The sequence below is a fragment of the Mus caroli genome, unplaced genomic scaffold (genome assembly GCF_978045245.1).
Source record: "Mus caroli unplaced genomic scaffold, Mus_caroli_1 scaffold_14, whole genome shotgun sequence".
Classification (NCBI taxonomy): Eukaryota; Metazoa; Chordata; class Mammalia; order Rodentia; family Muridae; genus Mus; species Mus caroli.
Window position 1 is genome coordinate 67,654,253 of NW_028227269.1, and position 20,802 is coordinate 67,675,054.

At 44.9% G+C, this 20,802-nt stretch overlaps 3 protein-coding genes and 1 long non-coding RNA gene across 5 annotated transcripts; 2 read left to right on the forward strand and 2 right to left on the reverse strand.

The window, feature by feature from the left end:
- Positions 1-431: 431 nt before the first annotated feature.
- Positions 432-1,846, reverse strand: Rpl36al (ribosomal protein L36a like). The gene is made up of 2 exons (XM_021178730.3): positions 1,677-1,846; positions 432-859 (listed from the first exon to the last, which is right to left on the reverse strand). Exon 2 carries the CDS (start codon positions 828-830, stop codon positions 510-512), a length of 321 nt encoding a protein of 106 aa, XP_021034389.1. The 5' UTR covers positions 831-859; positions 1,677-1,846; the 3' UTR covers positions 432-509.
- A 40-nt stretch (positions 1,847-1,886) lies between these two features.
- Positions 1,887-4,463, forward strand: Mgat2 (alpha-1,6-mannosyl-glycoprotein 2-beta-N-acetylglucosaminyltransferase). Its single transcript, XM_021178729.3, has one exon. The coding sequence runs from the start codon at positions 2,348-2,350 to the stop codon at positions 3,674-3,676; it is 1,329 nt and encodes a 442-aa protein (XP_021034388.1). The 5' UTR covers positions 1,887-2,347; the 3' UTR covers positions 3,677-4,463.
- Positions 4,464-6,260: 1,797 nt separating this feature from the next.
- Dnaaf2 (dynein axonemal assembly factor 2) lies at positions 6,261-15,732 on the reverse strand. The gene is made up of 3 exons (XM_021178728.3): positions 13,939-15,732; positions 10,564-10,707; positions 6,261-8,405 (listed from the first exon to the last, which is right to left on the reverse strand). The coding sequence occupies exons 1-3, from the start codon at positions 15,730-15,732 to the stop codon at positions 7,914-7,916; spliced, it is 2,430 nt and encodes an 809-aa protein (XP_021034387.1). The 3' UTR covers positions 6,261-7,913.
- LOC147001251 (uncharacterized) lies at positions 15,415-19,862 on the forward strand. 2 transcript variants are annotated; one of them, XR_015045225.1, is made up of 4 exons: positions 15,415-15,810; positions 16,799-16,904; positions 17,102-17,179; positions 18,999-19,862. It is a non-coding gene; the product is annotated as an uncharacterized LOC147001251 (long non-coding RNA). The 2 variants fall into 2 exon arrangements; XR_015045224.1 differs by having other exon boundaries at positions 15,415-16,904.
- Positions 19,863-20,802: the final 940 nt, after the last annotated feature.

A 20,802-nucleotide genomic window follows, 5' to 3' on the forward strand; every position in this document is an offset into this window, starting at 1 on the left:
TTAGCCAACATCAACAAGTCTGAAAATACTGGAAAATATCATGAACAATTATTAAATAATAATTTTCATATAAATTGAAAATACCTAATGGAAGATGTGACCAATTTAACGTTAAGTCTCCAAGCCATTCTGAGTGGAAGGATGAGACCTTTGTCACCAGATCTGGGAAATGAATTCTATGACCATCACATATGTTCTGTGCCCATTATTCTGTAGCTATTGGTTATCTGTATAACTTCTGGTAGGGCGCTTAGTATACACTTAGCCTAGCATGCAGAAAGCCCTGGTTCAACCCAACAAAGCACCATAGAAATAGGATATGGTGCAATTCTAATATTTAGGAGGCAGAGATAGACCCAGACTCAAATTATGTTTGAAAACAAAAACCCCTAAATATGCAATGCTACTAAGAATCAAAACACAAGGCTTAGTACCATTAACAGTAACTTTATTCCCTAGCAGGTCATTTCTCTACTGCTTCAGTATTTTCCTCTCAGAGAACACAAGTTTTAGAACTGGATCACTTGGCCCTTCCTCTTCTTGTCGCCTCCCAGTTCAAAATGCTTGCATCTCTTAATGGCCAGCATCCTCTTGGATCTGCAGTTGGGCTCAACACACTCAAGCCTGAGCACAATCTTCTTTGTGGTTTTGGCCTTCTTTCGAAAGATTGGCTTTGTCTGCCCACCATAGCCACTCTGCTTGCGATCGTAGCGCCGCTTTCCTTGGGCGTACAGGGAATCCTTGCCCTTCTTATACTGGGTCACTTTGTGAGGCTGATGCTTGCCACATTTCTTACAGAAAGTCCTTCGGGTTTTTGGTACGTTGACCATGTTTGTAGTAGAAGTGTCTGCGATGAAAACTGTAAGAAAGTTTCAGACATTAAAGAGCTTCAAATTCGAAAGTTTTAAACAGTATACTTTGTAGGAACATATTTAAAAAAACAGTAATGTTCGAAAATTTGTGAACCCACCAAGTACTCATTTCCCACGTGAATAAAAGGCCAACATGCAGCTGAGTGGTTGAGCACTGGTTTAAACACCGGGGTTCAATCCTTATCACTTCAAGCCTATAGAAAAACTGTTTTTTGGTTTTTTAAACTAAAACGAGGCACTAACAGTTAAAAACTCAGACCTGATGGAGTGTATCCTGGGAGGCTGAGGCAGAGGATTGCTAGTTGAGGTCTGCCTTAGCGTCCAAAGGAACTGACACTTGGAGTGGCCATTACAGTTCTCCCCAAACCAGCGTCCAATTTCTTAGGGTTCACTGCAAGGACAACGCAGTGGCGTCCGGGTAGAGTGAAGTTTTGTTCGGACTACCCCGCAGCAATTCGCTCCGTTTTCTAGCTACGAATGGCGTACAACGAAATATAGTCGTTTCTGCAACAACCGGGCTCGTTCCTTCCCCCCAGCCACGTCAGTCTGTTTTGGCTTCACCCTCTCTAAAGCACCGTCACTCGCCAGCGGGCCCGAAGGCTGACGTGTCGTTAGCAGCCAGCACGCCTCGCCGCCCGGTAGCCGCCATGCTGGAGCGGTCTCTTCCAAGAGAGCCGCGGGCTGATCTCAAGCCGCGGCGGGCAGCACCTGCCCCTTTCCCACGCCTCAAAGAGCTCGGTCGGCTCCGGCTTCCAGGCGACCGCGATCCCCAAGGAAGCAGCTACCGGTCTGCTCCAGACTTACCGAGAGGCCGGCCGCCGCGATCCCCGACTCAACCGCACGCGCCGAACAGGAAAGGGATGAACAGAGCGGAAGTCGGAACTGAACCTGAGCGACGGGACTGCGAGCCAATAAGCAGCGGCCTCCTCCGGAGGCTTCTGAGAAGCGCCAATCAGCGCCCGGCGGGGCGGGGCGGGGCGGAGGGTGTGGGCCGAAGGGCCGGGGCGCTCGCAGGCCAGTCGCGGCTTGTCAGAGCGGTCGCTGCCGGAGCGGGGCGAGGCTGCGGCGTACGGTGTCGCCGTTCCGCCGTGCGAGCAAGGATGAGCGCGCAGAGGACGCAGGGCCACGGGGAGCGCAGGTAAAGGAGTCACGGTGTCGGCGACCGCGGCTGGGCTTCTTCCGGGACCCCCGGTTGCTGAATGGAGAGGACTGAGGCGACGCTGAGCCGCGGCTCGTAGCGGCGGGGCGGCTGCCGGAGCTGCAACTGCCAGAGAGGATGCGCGGAGCCCGGGCGGCGCGAGGCAGTTGAGAGCCTTCGGGCCCCAGGACGCCGGAGCCCGGGATGAGTTAGCGAGGGCCGCCGCGGGGGCCAGTTCCTAGGGCTGCAGGCCAAGGCGACGGCGCCGCCCGCCCGCCCCTTCCGTGCAGAGGCCGCCAGCTCCTTTTCCGCGCCCGCGCTCCGGGCCCTGGAGACCATGAGGTTCCGCATCTACAAACGGAAGGTGCTAATCCTGACGCTCGTGGTGGCCGCCTGCGGCTTCGTCCTCTGGAGTAGCAATGGGCGACAAAGGAAGAGCGACGCCCTTGGCCCGCCGCTGCTGGACGCGGATCCCGTACGGGGTGCGGGCCACCTCGCCGTGTCCGTAGGCATCCGCAGGGTCTCAAACGAATCGGCCGCTCCTCTGGTTCCCGCGGTCCCGCGGCCGGAGGTGGACAACCTAACGCTGCGGTACCGGTCCCTGGTGTACCAGTTGAACTTCGATCAGATGCTGAGGAACGTCGGTAATGACGGCACCTGGAGCCCCGGGGAGCTGGTGCTGGTGGTCCAGGTGCATAACAGGCCGGAATACCTCAGGTTGCTGATAGACTCGCTTCGCAAAGCCCAGGGTATTCAGGAAGTCCTAGTCATCTTTAGCCATGACTTCTGGTCCGCAGAGATCAACAGTCTGATCTCCAGGGTGGATTTCTGCCCGGTTCTGCAAGTGTTCTTTCCGTTCAGCATTCAGCTGTACCCGAGTGAGTTTCCGGGTAGTGACCCTAGAGATTGCCCCAGAGACCTAAAGAAGAATGCAGCTCTGAAGTTGGGGTGCATCAATGCCGAATACCCTGACTCCTTCGGCCATTACAGAGAGGCCAAGTTCTCACAAACCAAACACCATTGGTGGTGGAAGCTGCATTTTGTATGGGAAAGAGTCAAAGTTCTTCAAGATTACACTGGCCTTATACTCTTCCTGGAAGAGGACCACTACCTAGCCCCAGACTTTTACCATGTCTTCAAACAGATGTGGAAACTGAAGCAGCAGGAGTGTCCTGGGTGTGACGTCCTCTCTCTAGGGACCTACACCACCATTCGGAGTTTCTATGGCATTGCTGACAAAGTCGATGTGAAAACTTGGAAATCGACAGAGCACAACATGGGGCTAGCCTTGACCCGAGATGCGTATCAGAAGCTTATCGAATGCACGGACACTTTCTGTACTTACGATGATTATAACTGGGACTGGACTCTTCAATATTTGACTCTAGCTTGTCTTCCTAAAATCTGGAAAGTCTTAGTTCCTCAGGCTCCTAGGATTTTTCATGCTGGAGACTGTGGTATGCATCACAAGAAAACATGTAGGCCATCCACCCAGAGTGCCCAAATTGAGTCATTATTAAATAGCAACAAACAATACATGTTTCCGGAAACTCTAGTTATCGGTGAGAAGTTTCCTATGGCAGCCATTTCCCCACCTAGGAAAAACGGAGGGTGGGGAGATATTAGGGACCATGAACTCTGTAAAAGTTATAGAAGACTGCAGTGAGAAAAAAAAATCACAATTGCAAAAGCAAAAGTGACAGTCTTCTATTTTTTATATTTGTCTCAATGGGATATACAATTGAATAAAGGTATAGGAACCGGCCTCTGCTTTAATACATACACTTCTTGTAAAAGGTGTCCAGATACATAGTAACCCTTCAGTTAGGACTGATTAAAATTTCAAACGGAAATTTTCATTTTGGGACTTGGGTTTTAAAATTCAGTCTATCTGCTTAAAAGTAATGATTAGATTATTGATAAAAAAAAGAAAGGGGAAATTTTATTTAAATCACATCTGTTAATCTTTTTATCTAAAACTTTGTAAACTTTTCCACTTTCAAAAGTTATTTTAAGTATATCAAGATTTATTTAAAACTGTCAACAACAGTAAAAAGTATTAAAATGAAATCACTAGAGTATTTCTGGGACAGACCCAGTTTCACTATTGACACAGTTATTAGAAAGGAATCCTTTGGTTCAATAACTCAGAAGTTTTAAGTTTGTTAAGCATCCTGTCGGAAGAGTCATTTTCAGTATTACTGATTCCTGTGCTGTTGTGTTAAGATTTGCCTGTGCTTTCAACATACATATTACATGATTTCCTTTGGAATGTATTTGATTAATAAGGAAGTTGAAGCAATGTTTTCACCTCAATGTAGAAATACAGTGGTTTTGATTTTTTTTCTTCTTAGTGCTGCCAAAATAAAATACTCATTTTTGCATAAAATTCCCTAATCATTTTGCAGAATCTTCTATTTGTATCAATAAAGGCATTCTAGGAGTTTTGAGAATGAGCATCACATCTTAATATTTTCTAGCTATACACTGTATGAGCTTAAAGGAAGCCTGTTCATGACAGTGCATTCTCTTAGGAAGAAATTGTTTGGCTTTCAAATTAGCCAGGCATAGATAATGAGCAGTAAGAAAAGCTGCTGCCTAAGGGAAGTACTGCCTAAATTGTTTTTGAAGGCCAGAAATGATCCAAAGTTCAGTTTTGCCAAAGTACAGCAAAACTGGTGCCAACTGTGACTGAGATACTTTTAAAAGTACAGTCACAGGAGTGAGAAGCAATCTTTAGGCTTACTTTTCCATGATGTATATATAAAAAAAAAAAATTGCAGAGGGCTCATTTCTGTGTGAAGATGACTGTTGATTTTGAACCAGTCTCAAGAATTATTGTTTTCTTCACCACTCTCATACTAGAACTGTGTGTGCATTTTCAAGGGGAAGCACAGTTGCCTGGGTTTTGGCTTTTGAAATGTTTTACCACATTTGTAACCTGTGTGCACATGTGAGTGTGCACGTGTGTTGGTGGTGAATGCTGAAGGTCAGAGGACGTTCAGAGCTCTCTATCCTGTGAGTCTCAGGGACAGAACTCCAGGCACTTTGGTGGCAGGTACCTTTACCACTGAGCTGTCTTACTCTTTGCTTGTTTAAAGATTGGTTTGTGTGCATAGCTCTGGCTGGCCTTGTGTTTATAACCCTTCCACTTCTGCCTTCAGCTGGGATTACAGAGCCCTTTGCATGCAACGCAAGGACTGTACCCCAAGATATATATAGATAGTAGATAGATAGATAGATTCCAAGTGCATAATGTTCAGTGTTGCATAGGGAGAGATGTAAATACCTTCTCCAGGATTCACACCCTGTATAGTATCTTAACCTGATATCACCAGTTCAAAGGACAGAAGAAAGTGGTTTCCAGGAGTGTTCAAAGGCTAGTAGTCATTAGTGGTCTTGTCTGAAACACAACTAGATCAGCTCATGACCTTGGGACTCGTGATGACATCCACAGAGATTTCTTCCATTTATTTATTTATTTATTTATTTATTTTTAAAGAATTATTTATTTATTATATGTAAGTACACTGTAGCTGTCTTCAGACATTCCAGAAGAGGGCGTCAGATCTTGTTGCGGATGGTTGTGAGCCACCATGTGGTTGCTGGGATCCGAACTCTCGACCTTCGGAAGAGCAGTCGGGTGCTCTTACCCACTGAGCCATCTCACCAGCCCCCCATTTATATTTTTTATGTATTTTTTTTTTCATTCTGGTCTAAAATACTTTGTGAGAAAAAAAACCCACAAATCTGTTTGGATCTCCTCTTTGCCTCATTTTAGGAGTTATAAATTGATTTTAAAAATAGTTGGTTTTGATAGAAAAGGCAATTTTTCTGTCAGAACAAAAATGGCCAGGTTTTTTTTTTTTTTTTTTTTTTTTTAAATTCCTGTGCTAAATTTATTGTGTGTGGGCATTTTGTCTGCATGTGTATCTGTGTACCACCTGTGGAGGTCAGAGGGCATTGGCTCCTCTGGGACTGGAGTTAACACATAGTTGTGAGCTGCTAGGTGGGTGCTGGAAATTGAACCAGGATCCTCTCAAAGAGCAGCTACCATTAACTACTGAGCATCTCTCCAACCTCTTTAGAAATTTTAACATTCTTTAAAACCAAAAGATATTTTGGTTTTTTTTTTTCTTTCTTTTTTGTTTTGTTTTTCAAGACAGGATTTCTCTGTATAGCCCTGGCTATCCTGGAACTCACTTTGTAGACCAGGCTGGCCTTGAACTCAGAAATCCGCCTGTCTCTGCCTCCCTCCCGAGTGCTGGGATTAAAGGCGCATGCCACCACGCCCAGCTACCAAAAGATGTTAATACTTTAACTTCCAAGAAATTAGAGTTGGTTTTGAATACTCTTAAAACATTTAAATTTATCTGTATGCATATTGATGTTTTGCCTGCACGTATGCATGCTCACTTGTGCACCTGGTGCCCACGTAGGCTAGAGGGCATCAAATCCTCTGAACCTCGAATTAGGTGGTTATGAGCTATAATGTGGGTGGTAGGGATCGAACCTGGGTCCTCTCAAAAGCAAGGGCTCTGAACTGCTCAGCCACTGTCTCCAGCCCCCAAAAGGGTGAGCGCACTCTCATTTCCCCCAGAGACAGGTTCTCTTTGTAGCCCTAGCTGTCCTGGAACTGTGTAGATCTGGCCTTCAATTTACAGGCCCACCTGCTACTGCAGAGGATTTGGATTAAAGGTATGCACCACCACACCCAACTTGTTAATCTGTGTATGTGTTGTGTGTGTGCACAAGTTTGTGTGCTACCATAGGTGTAGGGGTCAGAAAACACTTGCAGTAGATCCTCTCTTTCCAATGTGTAAGTACCAGGGATTGAACTCAGGTCATCAGGCCTGCCACAGGGACCTTTATTTGCTGAGCTATCCAACTACACCCCAAATTATCTTAAATTATATATGTGACAGACTTTTATGAAAACTGGTGCAAAAGTAGCTAAGTTTCATTTCTACTGGTTTAGATCATTATCTGTTAGGAGAGTTCTTTCCCTTCTTAAAAATGTGAACAAATTTTAGGATTGTATTCCTCCATCATATTCCAGTTAATTGCATTCTTGAGAATGTAGGTAACAAACGTAACTCAGTGAATTTTTATTTTGAAACTTTAATATAAAAACCAAATTGAGCACAAACCCAGGATAAACTTGTAGTACAGCTAAGTATCTTTAACCCAGCATGCTTATGCATGCCTTAGTCCCAGCCTCAGAAACTCAGGCAGGAAGACTTTGAGGGTAGGCCAGGCTACATAGGGAATACAGAACCAACGTAGGTCTCACAAACTAAGGGGCCAGACAGATGGCTTCCCACCAAGGCTGATGACCTGGGTTTAATCCCAGAGACACACTGTCTTCTGCCTTCCATATGCATGTGATGACCCACGTCTCCACATCTCCTTGACCCCAAATAAATGTTTTTTAAGAATACTTTGGCCTTTAATCCCAGCACTCGGGAGGCAGAGGCAGGCGGATTTCTGAGTTCGAGACTAGCCTGGTCTACAGAGTGAGTTCCAGGACAGCCAGGGGTACACAGAGAAACCCTGTCTCAAAAACAAAACAAAACAAAACCAAAGAAAGAATACTTTGAGAAAAATCACAAATATTTTCTCTTATTAAGGAAACTATTCAAGAAAAGTATCTCCAGGGGTTTTTGTTTTTAAAAAGACATGGTCTCATTTAGCCTAGGCTGGCCCCTAATTCATTATGTAGCTGAGCCTGACCTAAACTGCCTGACCATCAGGTTCCCAGTGCTAGGCATTGGGATTGCTGCCAGCTTCCTCACCAAAATCAACTGTAAATGTTTGGTTTTACATCAATTTAAAAAAACAAAGAACCCATCTTAGGTCCCAAATTTTTTTTACTCAATTTTTAAATTTCAAAATTATATACATCAGTCTAAATCATATAGCAAGGGATTCTGAAAGCTGAATGCACAATGAGTCGTGTGGTCTCTAATAACCTGCACACTACCATCCTGCATACTCGTCTCTTTGATAGTGTCAAAGTCAGGTATGTTTTGAACCACAGTTTTGTTCAGTAATAATGAAGATTTTTTCCCCTTAGTTATTACTGGCTCTCCTATAGTTTCCTTTTCCTCAGTCGAGTAGGTAGTACTGCTTTCTCTTATAAACTCAGGATCCATCTTTGCCTCTGGTTGCAGAGGTTTTCCAGACAGTACGTGAGGAACGTCAGGACAGCTGTGTTGCAGGTCCACAGCTGAACCATAAGTGTTTACTTTTAGTGCTTCGACTGCCGCAGCTGAATCAGAAGCAGCTGGAGAGGTAGCGGACTGGTCAGCGGCTTCTGCTTCACTCAGAGGACAGCCTTCTCTGACTCCTTTTCCCTTTGCTTGAAGCCCAGCAGGACCACTACATTCCTGCAACTGTATAAATAGCAAATTAGTAATTGTTTGAAGCAACAGAATTGAATCAACTGAAAAGCAAATGGAATCATAGCGTTTACGTGTGTGTGTGTGTGTGTGTGTGTGTGTGTGTGTGTCGTGGGGAGAGGTGTTCAGAGGTGAGCGTTTTCTGGAGGTAGTTTTCTCTTTCCATGGTTTCAGCAAGCATCTGTATCTACTGAGCCATCTCAACCTCAAACTAAATTCAATTTTCTTTTTTAAAAAAAATTTTTTAAAGATTTATTATGTATATTGATCTGCCTGCATGTATGCCTGCAGGCCAGAAGAGGGCACCAGATCTCAGTATAGATGGTTATAGTGGTATACTATAGTGGTTATACACATAGTGGTTGCTAGGAATTAAACTTAGGAAGGACCTCTAGAAAAGCAGTCAGTGCTCTTAACTTCTGAGCCATCTCTTCAGTCCTTATATTTTGACAGGATCTGGCTTGGAACTAGATCTGCCTGAAATTAAGCCACAATGACTGGTGGCTTTGATTTTCTAATTAAATTTTTTCAGGTAAGACTGGAGAAATGGTTTAGCAGTTAAGAACACCTGCTGGGAAGACCAGGTTCAGTTACTAGCATCCATATGGCAGATTGCTCCGCCCCAGCACACTTATTATAACAACTGTGTATATATACATGCTGACAAAACACTCCTATACACATAAAATAAAAATCTTTAGATGCACATTTCTTTCTCTTCTCTCTGTCTCTCTTTGTCTTTCTCTTTTTAGAATAGAGTTTATTTAGGGCATGGGGAGGGGAGTTAAGAGGGTAGTAGAGACAGAGAAAGGCAGAGAGAAGGAGAGAGTAGAAAAAAAAAAGAAAAATAAAAAAGCTGGGCGTGGTGATGCACGCCTTTAATCCCAGCACTCGGGAGGCAGAGGCAGGTGGATTTCTGAGTTCGAGGCCAGCCTGGTCTACAAAGTGAGTTCCAGGACAGCCAGGGCTACACAGAGAAACCCTGTCTCGAAAATCCAAAAGAAAAAAAAAAAAAGAGAGAGAGAAGTAGAGGCCGGCCATGACGTCGGGGAGAGGGGAAGGGAAGCAGGGAGAGAGCAGGAGGGCTGTCTGTCTGTCTGTCTCTCGAGACAAGGTTTCTCTACAGACCCCTGGCTGTCCTGGAACTCCCTGTGTGTAGATCAGGCTGAGTTTCTCCACTTTCCTTCCCCAGTGTGGAGTGCTAGTTCCTAGGTGGGTTTTGTCCAGTGTTGGCCATGAGCATAACCTAACTTAAGGGTTCAGCTAAAAACAATGAGTAAATTCTATGACATCATTTCTATGGTTGGAAAGCCAAGAGACTTGCTTATCTCTGCAAACTTTCTAAATATATATGCATAACTGGACGAATATTGTGGGATTAAAAAACATCTATCCTTCTAAAAATCAGATTTAAAAATATTTTATTTAGGGGACAGAGAACAGCTCAATGGCTACTCTTCCAGGAGACATGGGCTCAATTCCCAATCCACATGGTGTTCATAGCTGTGTAATTGCACTTCCAAGGGATTTGATGCTCTCTTCTGGCCTCCATGGGCACCAGGCACAAGTGTGGTACACAGACAGACGTGTAGCAAAACACTCATATAAGATAAATGATTTTACTGTCTGTAGGCCCTCATGTGTGACCCGGTACATATACAGAAGTTGCTCTCATATATTTCTTTCTTGGATTATAGCTAACAAAATTGTTCTTTGGTATATTCTTAGCAGTGAGGCCATGATGAATATCTTTTTGCATTGTGTGAGTCTTAAAATGCTTTTGCTGTGGTGCTTTTATAAATGTTACACAGAATATAAGATTCTGGATTTCAAACCACAGCAAGATAAACTGCTAAAATTGTCTAACTGTAAATTTCTGATTCTAAGATTCATTTGCAAGTTCAACTGCTGTTTAGTAACTATTAAATTCATCTGACTTTTTAATCTCTCCGGTGTTTACTCACAGTAAAATGATTTGTAACATGAAAATGAAAATGTATTACACAGTAGACACGCAGACAGAAGTCTTACCACCACACTCGGCCCACCCATTATGTACATGTTATTTCAAATTCTGATGTCAAAAATTGAAGAACTGCAGTCATTTGGCCGTCTGTCAGTCACTATGTTTGACTGCCCTCGAAGCTCTTACCTTTGCATGGATCTGAACCTGCTCATCAGTGGCCTGAAGAACCTCAATCAGCGGTGGGGCCAGAGACCTTGCCTGCTTCAATGGGGAGCAAAGGACCTCTTCAAGAAACCCACTAACATTTTCTTCATTGATAAACAATCTTTCCTAAAGAAGAAGAAGAAAAAAAATCTAGTATTGCCCAGAATATAACTAATATGAAAAACACGTATTCATGAGATCTACCTAAAAAGAGAAAGGAAAGCTGGGCTTGGTGGTGCACACCTTTAATCCCAGCACTCGGGAGGCAGAGTCAGGTGGATTTCTGAATTTGAGGCCAGCCTGGTCTACAGAGTGAGTTCCAGGACAGCCAGGGCTACACAGAGAAACCCTGTCTTGAAAAACCAAAAAAAAAAAAAGAGAGAGAGAGAAAGGAAAAAAGTCTTGGTGCTTTTTCCGAGTTTACTAAAGTAGAGGTGTGCTTTTCCTACGAGGATGAGCTTACAAATAAGCATTTTTCTTTCATTTTTCTCAAATATATAGTGTCAGAGGTAGCCCAGGGGAGCCTCTGTGTACCTGCTGGTGATCCTTCTGTCTCCACCCCCTCTTGCTGGTGCCTCTTGTTATGTCTTAGGAATATTCACTGCAAAGGCTACAAAGGAAACCTAGGTTTTATAGTTCAGTCTTCTATTAATTCCTAATGAACCAGCTAAGAAATATACAGAACTAGATCTGTTCAATATACCTGTTAAAATTCTTGACTGTAAACTGGATGTAGTGGCACAAACCTCTATTCTCTAACACCTGGGAAGTAGAGGCAGGGAGATCGTAAGTTCAGGGTCACTTTCAGTTACACGGGCTAGCTCAGGCTACCTCAGACCTCTGAAACAAAACGAAGTAAAACACAAAGTTCTAAGCCACAAAAGGGCCAATTACAATATTTAAAAGAAATACATTCTATTTATTTTTGATTTTTGAAGCAATGTCAGGGTTTAACAAAAATATTTAGTACTGACTCTAGGAACGCAGATAATGGAAAAATAAGGCACCTCACATCTTTATCACAATACTCAGGAGGCAGAAGACATGGCTAGCCTCGTCTACAAACAGAGTTAGTTCCAGGGCAGCCAAGGGTCTAGAGAGACATTCAGGAAAAGAGCGTGATAACGAAGAGCGGCACTTGGAGAGACACACTCTAGAACATGGGTGTGGGCTTTTCAAAGAAGTCACCATATGTTTTATTTTTAAGAATTGAAATATTTTAGTGTATATAGTTATATAGTATAGAATGAAATATTTTATGTGTATAGATTTATCTAAACTAGTTTTTAAAAAAAATATTTATTTTATTATTATTTTTGAGAATTTCAGAGTTGAATACTGTAATTATATAATTTCCATCCATCCCTCTTTTTTTTTTAAATGGGAACAAGGAAGTCCCCATTGTTTTTGGTTTTGATTTTTAGATTTATTTATTATTATACATAAGTACACTGTAGCTGACTTCAGACTTACCAGAAGAGGGCGTCAAATCTCATTACATGTGGTTGCTGGGATTTGAACCCCGGACTTTCCAAAGAGCAGTCAGTGCTCTTACCCACTGAGCCATCTTGCCAGCCCCCCATCCATCCCTCTTGATCTTCAATTCCCCCTGTGGACACCCCGTTCCTGTAACTTTAATTTTTTTTTAAAGATTTATTTATTTATTATATATAAGTACACTGTAGCTGTCTTCAGACACACCAGAGGAGGGCATCAGATCTCATTACAGATGGTTGTGTGCCACCATGTGGTTGCTGGGATTTGAACGCAGGACCTCTGGAAGAGCAGTCAGTGCTCTTAACCATTGAGCCATCTCTCCAGCCCAACTAAGTAGTTTTAAGACAGTAAAAGATTTCTCAACTATTAATAGAGAATTTAAACATCACTATCACCCAAATCCAAACACCATATAATTTGTTTATATTCAGTCAAGTGAGATTTAGCCATTTAACCATAGTTAAACTAATTTATAAGATTGGTTCAGTGTTACCTCAAATAAAATTATCTTCTGTGCTTCTATTTAAATAATATTGTAATTACAAAGTAAAGATTATTAGGTGGTCCAAAGAGGGGGACAAAAATTAGAGATGTTTCAAGTTATGTTCAATTAAACAATATTTGAATTTGCAAGAGAACAAACGGATTGGAAGAATTTTATATTTAGAGCAATTTGCCTTGCTAACATTTGAGATTCATGGTCTTATATTCATTCATTTATTACCTCTGCTTTATTCTGAAAAAAGATACACCAAATATTTTGAATTCTCAGGAATTCAAGGAAATATCTATATGGAAATGGTAACTACAGAAAATTCATATCTATCCTAATGACTGATTTTATTATAAGAGTGGCTGAATTCACTGGCCCTAAAACTCTTATGAATTCCCCTAGTTACTATTTAGGGTGTAAATATGTATTTAGTACTTTTTATGTGTAAAGTGACAATTCTGGCCTTGAAAGCCACGAGTCTCTCTATGACTAGTTTCATAAAAACATATATAGTAATGAAATTACTGTATGTCTCACTACTCCCAATTTTCTTTTTTTTTTTTTTTTAGGACTGTGTCTCACTATAAAACTGGCCTCAAACTCATAATCCTCCTGCCTCAGGCTCCTGAACGTTAGTTAGTTCAGGTTCGCATCATTATGCCCGATACTTGGGGCTTGATACAGTATAGTATAAAATAAAAGAATGGGTTTTATGATCCCATTAACCCCATCACAGGTGATAATAATTAATGGTATAATTATAATAAATCTACTTAGGTCTTCAAATATGCCTTAATCCCACTGTGATTTAGAAAAACATCTAGAAGAAGTGAACTGTTTTGGCAGGCTGGAGCTCAGGGTCGAATACTCTACAAAGCTATTGTTGTCTATGACAACTTGACTTTCTGGGAGGCTGCAGGCCAGCACTCTGCCACGGAACTACACCTTAGCCTCTTCACTGTTGGAGTTTACATATAACTTTGATATAAACCTCAAACAAAATTACCAAGAGCCCAATCCACACACACATTTGTTTTTTTGAGACAAGATCTTACTAACTATAGTTATAACCTTTTTCTCAGGAGAGACTGAACCCTCAATTTCTTGCATACATTTCCAGAAGTCTAGAAGTCACTAAATCCACTTGTTTTCTAGTCGGTAGACCCCAAGTAAACAGGTGTAATACAGGTCACCCGTGAAGGCTGAAGGGCATCCTTAGGATAGAATATGTGCAATCTTCTCTTTGAGAATGAGCTTAGCCTGCACTACCTGTCATAGTATGAATAGATAGAAAATATCTGTTTATGTGCCTGTAACAAAGAATGTTTAAAGTAAGATACAGTATTTAAAATAGGGAAAACGGCTACCTCCAAAGAATCCTTGTTCAAGCCACAACACCACTCTCGCCAAAGTCCGAGGCTCTCTGGAGATTTTGCCAGTACTATGACTGCATTATTTAAAGAAACGCTAGTCTCGGGTTCTCTGGTACTCAACTTATTCTCTGGAGCAAACTGCAAAGTGCAGGAATAACCCGAGTCTTGCGTAGAGAAGCACAATTCGTAACCGACGGGGCTTAGATTTCCGTGAAGAGTTTGCGGCAGAATCCCAGGCACTTGGATGAGCAAAGTCAAGGAGTCTTCGTCCTGATTACACTGTAAAGGAGGGCACACGGGTGCGATGCTCTCGGTTCCGGGGTCACCCATGGCTGAGCCCGCGGTGTCGTGGCGGGTCCTCTCCTGCTCCTCATTCGTCTGGACACCGGGGTCTCCGCAAAGGGATTCGGCGTCGCCGCCCGGGAAAGCAGAGTAAGGGAGGCTTCGGTCTCCAGGAGGAGTCCCTTTCCCGAGGCCTAGAGGTGCCACCGAGTCCCCTCCGAAGTCCTGCTCCGGCTCGGGAACGAGCTCCCCTTCAGCGTGTGCAGCCCCGGGGTCTGGGGCTCCCACACCGCTCTTCTCCCCGTGGTCAGCTCCGGTTGCATCTGCAAACTCTTCCCGCGCCGCTGCAAAATCGCCCGCGGAAGTGAGGGCTACGTCGTCAGTTCCGGTCTCCTCCGCGGGCTCTTCCGGTGTCGCGGCCGGGGGTTCCTGGCGCGCGTCGGCCAGCGCCACCGGCAGCGTGACCACCAGCTGCCGCCGCGCCTTGTTGTACTGTGCCTTGCCGCGGCCGTCGTCCACCGGGTACGGCAGCGAGAGCCGCAGCCGGTAGTCGGGGTTTCTCGAGTCTAGGCACAGCAGCTTCCCCTTCACCTCCAGCTCCGCCCGCTCGACCGAGCGCAGCAGCGGCAGCTCGATGGTGACCACCAGCTCGTGCGGCACGGTGCTCGGGGCCGCGTCGCGCGAGCAGCGGTAATCCTGGAGGTCTACGTGGTGGCGCTGCACCACGGAGCAGCGCGGCTCCGTGGGCTCTGGGCGCTGCACCGTCTCCGGAGCCCGGGATGCGGGCGAGCGGGCAGTGTTCGCCGCCGCTGCCGCGGGGTAGCGGTATGGGTACGGTGGGTCCGGGAAAAGCCCTGGTGGCTCCCCCTCGGGCTGGGCCGGGACGCCCCCGGGAAGGGGCGTGCGGAGCACTGCGGCCTCGGGCGTCCCCTTGTACTTGATCTTCAGGGTCTTGGCGTTCCTGCGGTCCAGCCTGACGCCGAACTGCTGCTCCACCGCCTCCAGGGCCGTGGCGTCCAGCATTTCGCGGAAGCGCTCGTGGCTCCGGGCCAGCGCCAGCGCATCGGGGTGGAAGACCACGTCGTAGACGGTGTAGCGGGCACCGTTGCGGCCCGCATACTGGCGGCCGGGAGCCAGGCTATAGGGCAGGGACCAGTGGCTGCCAGCTGCCGTGCCGCCGCGCCCCGGGCCCGGCCGGCTGCTGGGTACGCCTACCAGTGAGTTGCTGCACACGTTCACGTAGCAGCGGTGCTCCCCGTCCAGGCTGGTACGCAGCACGTGGCCCGGCTCAGGGTGCACGAACCGCACATCCACACCACGCTCCCGCTCCAGGGCTGTGATCTCCTCCTCGTAGCGCCTCCGGTTCTCGGGGTCCGTGATCTCCGCGGCGTACTCGGAGAACATTCGGCGGAACTCTGGGTCCTGAAAGGCGGAGGTGAACCGCTGCACCTCCTCTCCGCTCAGATCCAAGTCCTCCAGCGCTGAGGACGCCGCCGCCTTGGGCATGGTGACCCACCAGCGTGAATCGAGTGTCTAGGATGCGCTTCAGAGTCTGGCTCATGGAGAACTGACCAGTCCAGGAAGGTAACGGCTGGATTATCAAGGCCCGGCAGCGCGTGCTTTGTTGCCATAGTAACACCTGGGAGGAGGGGCAGTGATCTGGTAGAAAGGCTAGATAGAAATAGGCTCCACTGTTACTTCAAACCAAGTAGACACTACCTGCTACAGGTTTTAAATTACTGTGTCAGGATACTTTGCAGTCTATTGTGGTAACTGTCCTCATTTTCAGCGCTGTGTCTTTCTTATTAACTGTTTAATTTCACGAACAAGAGAGAAGTTTACTAGCTAATTCACAAACCTAACTTTATCTGACTCTCTTTACTTTGTGGAACCAACGTTAGTTAAACCCTTTCCATTTTCAGGTATTCCACCTTATAGTTGTCTCCCAGAAACCCTTGGGGGCAAAAGATGACTCCCCCAAAACAGATCCCAGAGATTAATAAGCACCAAAAAGGTGTTCACTTTTTATAATGTAAATGTAAGCTCTCATAAATCACTTAGCAAAATTACAGCTTGTCCTGATCAATTAATTTCCTTGGGTTGAGAATAGAATTTATAACTGCACTTTTTTTTAAAAGCCAGATATCCTTAGATTGACTCTGTAGTCTCTTAACAGTGCTCCACTAGGAACCAATGCAGCAGATGTAGTAGCTCTATAAGCTTGGTTTTGTTACAGGGCTAGGTGTGGGATCCAGGACTTCCCACCTGTGGCCTGAGCTGTACCACTGAGCCACACCCCCAGGTCTAGGGTGTGGTTATGTATTGATAGCTGGGCAGTCCCAGACCTGTTTTACACGTGCAGCATTTAGCAGTTTATACTGGCATTACTGCAATCACAAGACCTTTCCCGGGCTTCTCTCTTATGCCTCCTTCTTTTGTGGGAGGGAATGTCCACAGAACCACACCCAAGACAAGCATTCTTTCCACCCACCTGCTGAAGTAGACTGTCCCAAGATTGGGATGGCACCTCATCTCCGTTACACCATCTCTTTCACATGCTAAATATATGTAGTCAACTACCATGGTGACTCTTGAGTTCAAGGCCAGCCTGGTCTGCAGAGCAAGTTCCAGAAAAGCCAAGGAACCCAGAGAAGCACTGTCTTGAAAACCCAAAACAAGTAAGTAAATAAAACTCAAATAACCAACTTCTGTTCACATTCTAAGTTTATAGACTCCTCAACTGTCCATCAGATGTCTCCACTTGAGTAATAACTGCCTAAGCCCCAGAGGCCTGAAATGGCTTGACTTCCCTTCCTCTTTCATTTTCAGCATTCCAAATTCTCGTTCTCACCTTTCTTTGCCCTTCCTCTGTCAGCTTCCCTATTCACGGGCTTGCCAGTGCTGCTCATCTTCCCTCTTAAATGTCATCTGTCATTGGATCAGTCTGCGTCAGGTATTTATTGCCTACTCTGCCTGTGTAGAGAAATGATGTACTTTTTGAAATGTTATCATTGTATATGTGCATGCATCCACCATGAACGCATGTGTAGGTCAGAAGTCAACTTCTGGGAGTTCCTCCCTCCCAGTGTGCATCCCAGGAATGGGACTCCGAGGGTTAGGCTTGTGCACAGCAAATGCTTTTATTCACTAAGCCATCCTGCTAACCTGGTAACATAATGTTAAACCACTAGAAGAAAGAAAGAGAGAGAGAGAAACAACTTTGGTAGGGCTGGAGAGATGGCTCAGCAGATAGGAGCAGGCACTGGCTGCTCTCGGAAAGGACCTGGGTTAAATTCCTAGCACCCACATGGCAGGTCAGAACTGTCTGTAACTCCAGTTCCAGGGATCTGACACCCTCACACAGATATACATGCAGGCAAAACACCAACGCACATAAAAACTAAAAATCCTGCTGTAAAGCACACTGGCAGGCACTCCCTTATGTTGGGAAAATATGTTAGAACAATCATTTGGGGAAATTACTGTTGAATATAAACGCATATAATGAAAAAATTCCATTTTGAGGTATACATCCAACAGAAACATCACGTGTGTGCTAGATGTGTTTGTATACACATACACACACTTTAAAGACTTATTGTTAATTGTGTGTATATGTGCACGGGAGTGCAGGTGCCCACCAAGGACAGAGAAGAGTAAGTCATATTCCTTGGTGTTGGATTATAGGTAGTTGTAAGCTATCTACTGTGGTGCTGGGAACTGAACTTGGGTCCTCTGGAAGAGTACTATGCATTCTTATATTTTTGGTTGCGAGCCTAGCCTTTGATGGCTGAGTCATCTCTCTAGCCCGTGTAATATGCATCCTTATCCACTCAACCCCTTAGAGTGTGTATATTTTTAACAGCATTATTGGCAATCCTCAAATACTAGCTAGCTGTCATTCATAGTTAAATGGATAACTAACAGCCTTTGTCCACACATGAGCTATACAGCAACAGTACTAACAAGCACTCCTAATGTAATGTTATAGAGAGGAAACAAGATGCAGGATAGTGAGTATGGTTGGAGTCTGATACATAATCCATAAAACGCGACTAAGGAAGACTCACTGGGGGAAACTAAGCTGTAAAATTATGTCAGTTAAAAAAAAAAACAAAGCGCAGACCGAGTGGTGGTTGTTGTTAGAGAAAGGAGTGCTGTGCCCGGAAAGGAACAAGCCTGAGCTTCCAGGGAGGCCGTTCTCAGTCCTGGCACCCTGTGACACGCGGTGTACGCCTTGTGAGGATTCACTGACGACTATACACTGACAACAAGGGCTTTATAGCTTATATTTTAAAAACCTCAACTGTGGTTCAGAAAAAGAGCTTGAGTCAAGGGTAGCAGTACACGTCTGTAATGTAGCACGTATGAGGGGAGGACAGGAGGTTCAGAATCCAAATTCAGGCCGCTTTAAGAAAATGACGATGCCTTCATAGAGCTTACCTTGGGGTAAAATCGTTGCCAAGATTAGACCTTGTTCCCACCTGACCACTGAGCCCTTGGAGAACCGCGCATCAGTGCCAGCTAGATTTCCTCTCAGTGAAACCCTTCTATCCCCTCAAGCTTGAGTCTCAGGAAATACCACGTTCCCAGCTTTTAAGCTGAAAGCCTGAATACAATCCTTGATTCCCCTTTACTTTATCCTACACTGCCACTCAGCTACCACGTCCTGCCTCGTCCCACTGGGGCTCTAAGATGTGCTTTCCATGTGTGGTCTGAGCTGTCATCTGTCACAGGCTTTTATAAGAAATTGCTTCCTGCCTGGTCTCCAGCCATTTTCTTACAGATTCTCTTCATGCTGCATTCATTTGCGGTGAAACACCAGTAGAAGTCAGGATAACCTGAGGAAGTCCATTTCCTCCTTCAGTAACGTATGGTCCCAGGAGGGGATTCAACTCAAGTTGTCAGGTTCCACACAAGGGCTAAGATGCTCAGCCACCTCACTAGCCCTTGCCTTGGTATCTTTAAATCCAAACTGATTTATATCACTACTATTCTCTCTTAAGTATTGACACTCAAATGTCTCTTAACCTCTAACCTACTCTGCTGTCACCATCTGTCTCCCTCTGGTTTAGCCCAATGGCAGAACACCCTCAACCCCTGGTCCCTCAAGACTTGAGAATTTAAATGTCATCTAAATTCCCACTGACAAGCTCCCACCTTCAAGCGTCCCACCAAAAATGTCCCTGTCAAACGTGGCGTTGTAGGTTCTGTTTGGTACTGCCTCACAGTGGCTTTCAGCATTTGAATGGAAGTTTCATGAAACCCAGAACTCTGCTCTTCTCAGGTGGAACGGGATTCCCTGGAGCCCTGAAGGGATCATGTGATGAATGCATCTGTTACATTGGGAGGGAACACGTGTTTTTTTTTTTTTTTTTTTTTTTGGTTTTTCGAGACAGGGTTTCTCTGTATAGCTCTGGCTGTCCTGGAACTCACTTTGTAGACCAGGCTGGCCTCGAACTCAGAAATCCGCCTGCCTCTGCCTCCCGAGTGCTGGGATTAAAGGCGTGCGCCACCACGCCTGGCTCGAGGGAACACGTTTAACATGTTAAGTCTCATCCCAAAATACTTACGCAGAAGAAAAATCTACACAGTAAAGAAACTGAGATATGTACCCAAATAATAAAAACTCTTTCTTTAAAGATTTATTTTCTTGCCTTTTATTTCAACATTCTGGAGCAGATGAAGCCAAATAACTGAAATTTGAGGCTAGCCTCATCTACAGAGTGGGTTCTAGGACAACCAAGGCTATATAAACCCTGTCTTGAACAAAACAAACAGATTTCTATTTATGGATGTGTGTGTATCTATGTGTATATCTACACATGTGAATGTAGGTGCCTACAGAGGCCAAAAGAGGGTGTTGGAGCCCCTAGAGCTAAAATTGCAGGCAACTGTGGGCCCCTGACATGGGTGCTGGGAACTGAACCCTTGACCATTTACAAGAGCAGCAAGTCCCCTTAACCAGTGAGTCCTCTCTCCAGCCATCTAGAGGTTATTTCTGATGAGATGATAGGTTATAAAAACATTTTTAAGTTTGTCTTATTTGTATTTTCTGGGTTTTGCTATGAATTTGTTTGGAAGTTTTTGGGTTTTGTTTTGGGACAGGGTCTCACTGTAGCTGGCCTAGATCTTGTTATGTAGTCAAGCTGGCTTCAAAGTCACAGAGATTCATTCACCCACCTTTGCCTCTTGAGAACTGAGATAAAAAGCATGTGCCACCCATACCCAGCAGTGATCACATTTTAAAATACCTCTCCTTGAATTTTTATACCTGAGGTCGGCAGGGAGTCCTGGGAGGTCTTCGGAGGATGCGAAAGAATCAGTAAGTCCTCAAGAACTGGTTACCTATTTTAAGTATAGAGCTAAACACCTAGCCCTCTTCCTCCTTTTTGAGACAGGATGTAAGTCCTTATCTTTGCCCTTCTTTCTTGGACCACTCACTCCCAAACCCAGGTTTTTGTTCATAGTAAGTTATCCTGTCTTTGGAATTGTTATAGCAGCACAGAAAAGTGAAACACATGATTCAAAGTAAACTATGGGGCTGGGGCCTAGCAGTTTGTGAGCTCCCGAGTC

Coding starts and splice junctions, on each gene's coding strand:
- Rpl36al (XM_021178730.3), bottom strand. CDS start 830: ATGGTCAACGTACCAAAAACCCGAAGGACTTTCTGTAAGAAATGTGGC.
- Mgat2 (XM_021178729.3), top strand. CDS start 2,348: ATGAGGTTCCGCATCTACAAACGGAAGGTGCTAATCCTGACGCTCGTG.
- Dnaaf2 (XM_021178728.3), bottom strand. CDS start 15,732: ATGCCCAAGGCGGCGGCGTCCTCAGCGCTGGAGGACTTGGATCTGAGC. Junction 10,708..13,938: donor TGAACAAGGATTCTTTGGAG/GTAGCCGTTTTC, acceptor CTTCTTCTTTAG/GAAAGATTGTTTATCAATGA. Junction 8,406..10,563: donor AGGTTCAGATCCATGCAAAG/GTAAGAGCTTCG, acceptor CTATTTATACAG/TTGCAGGAATGTAGTGGTCC.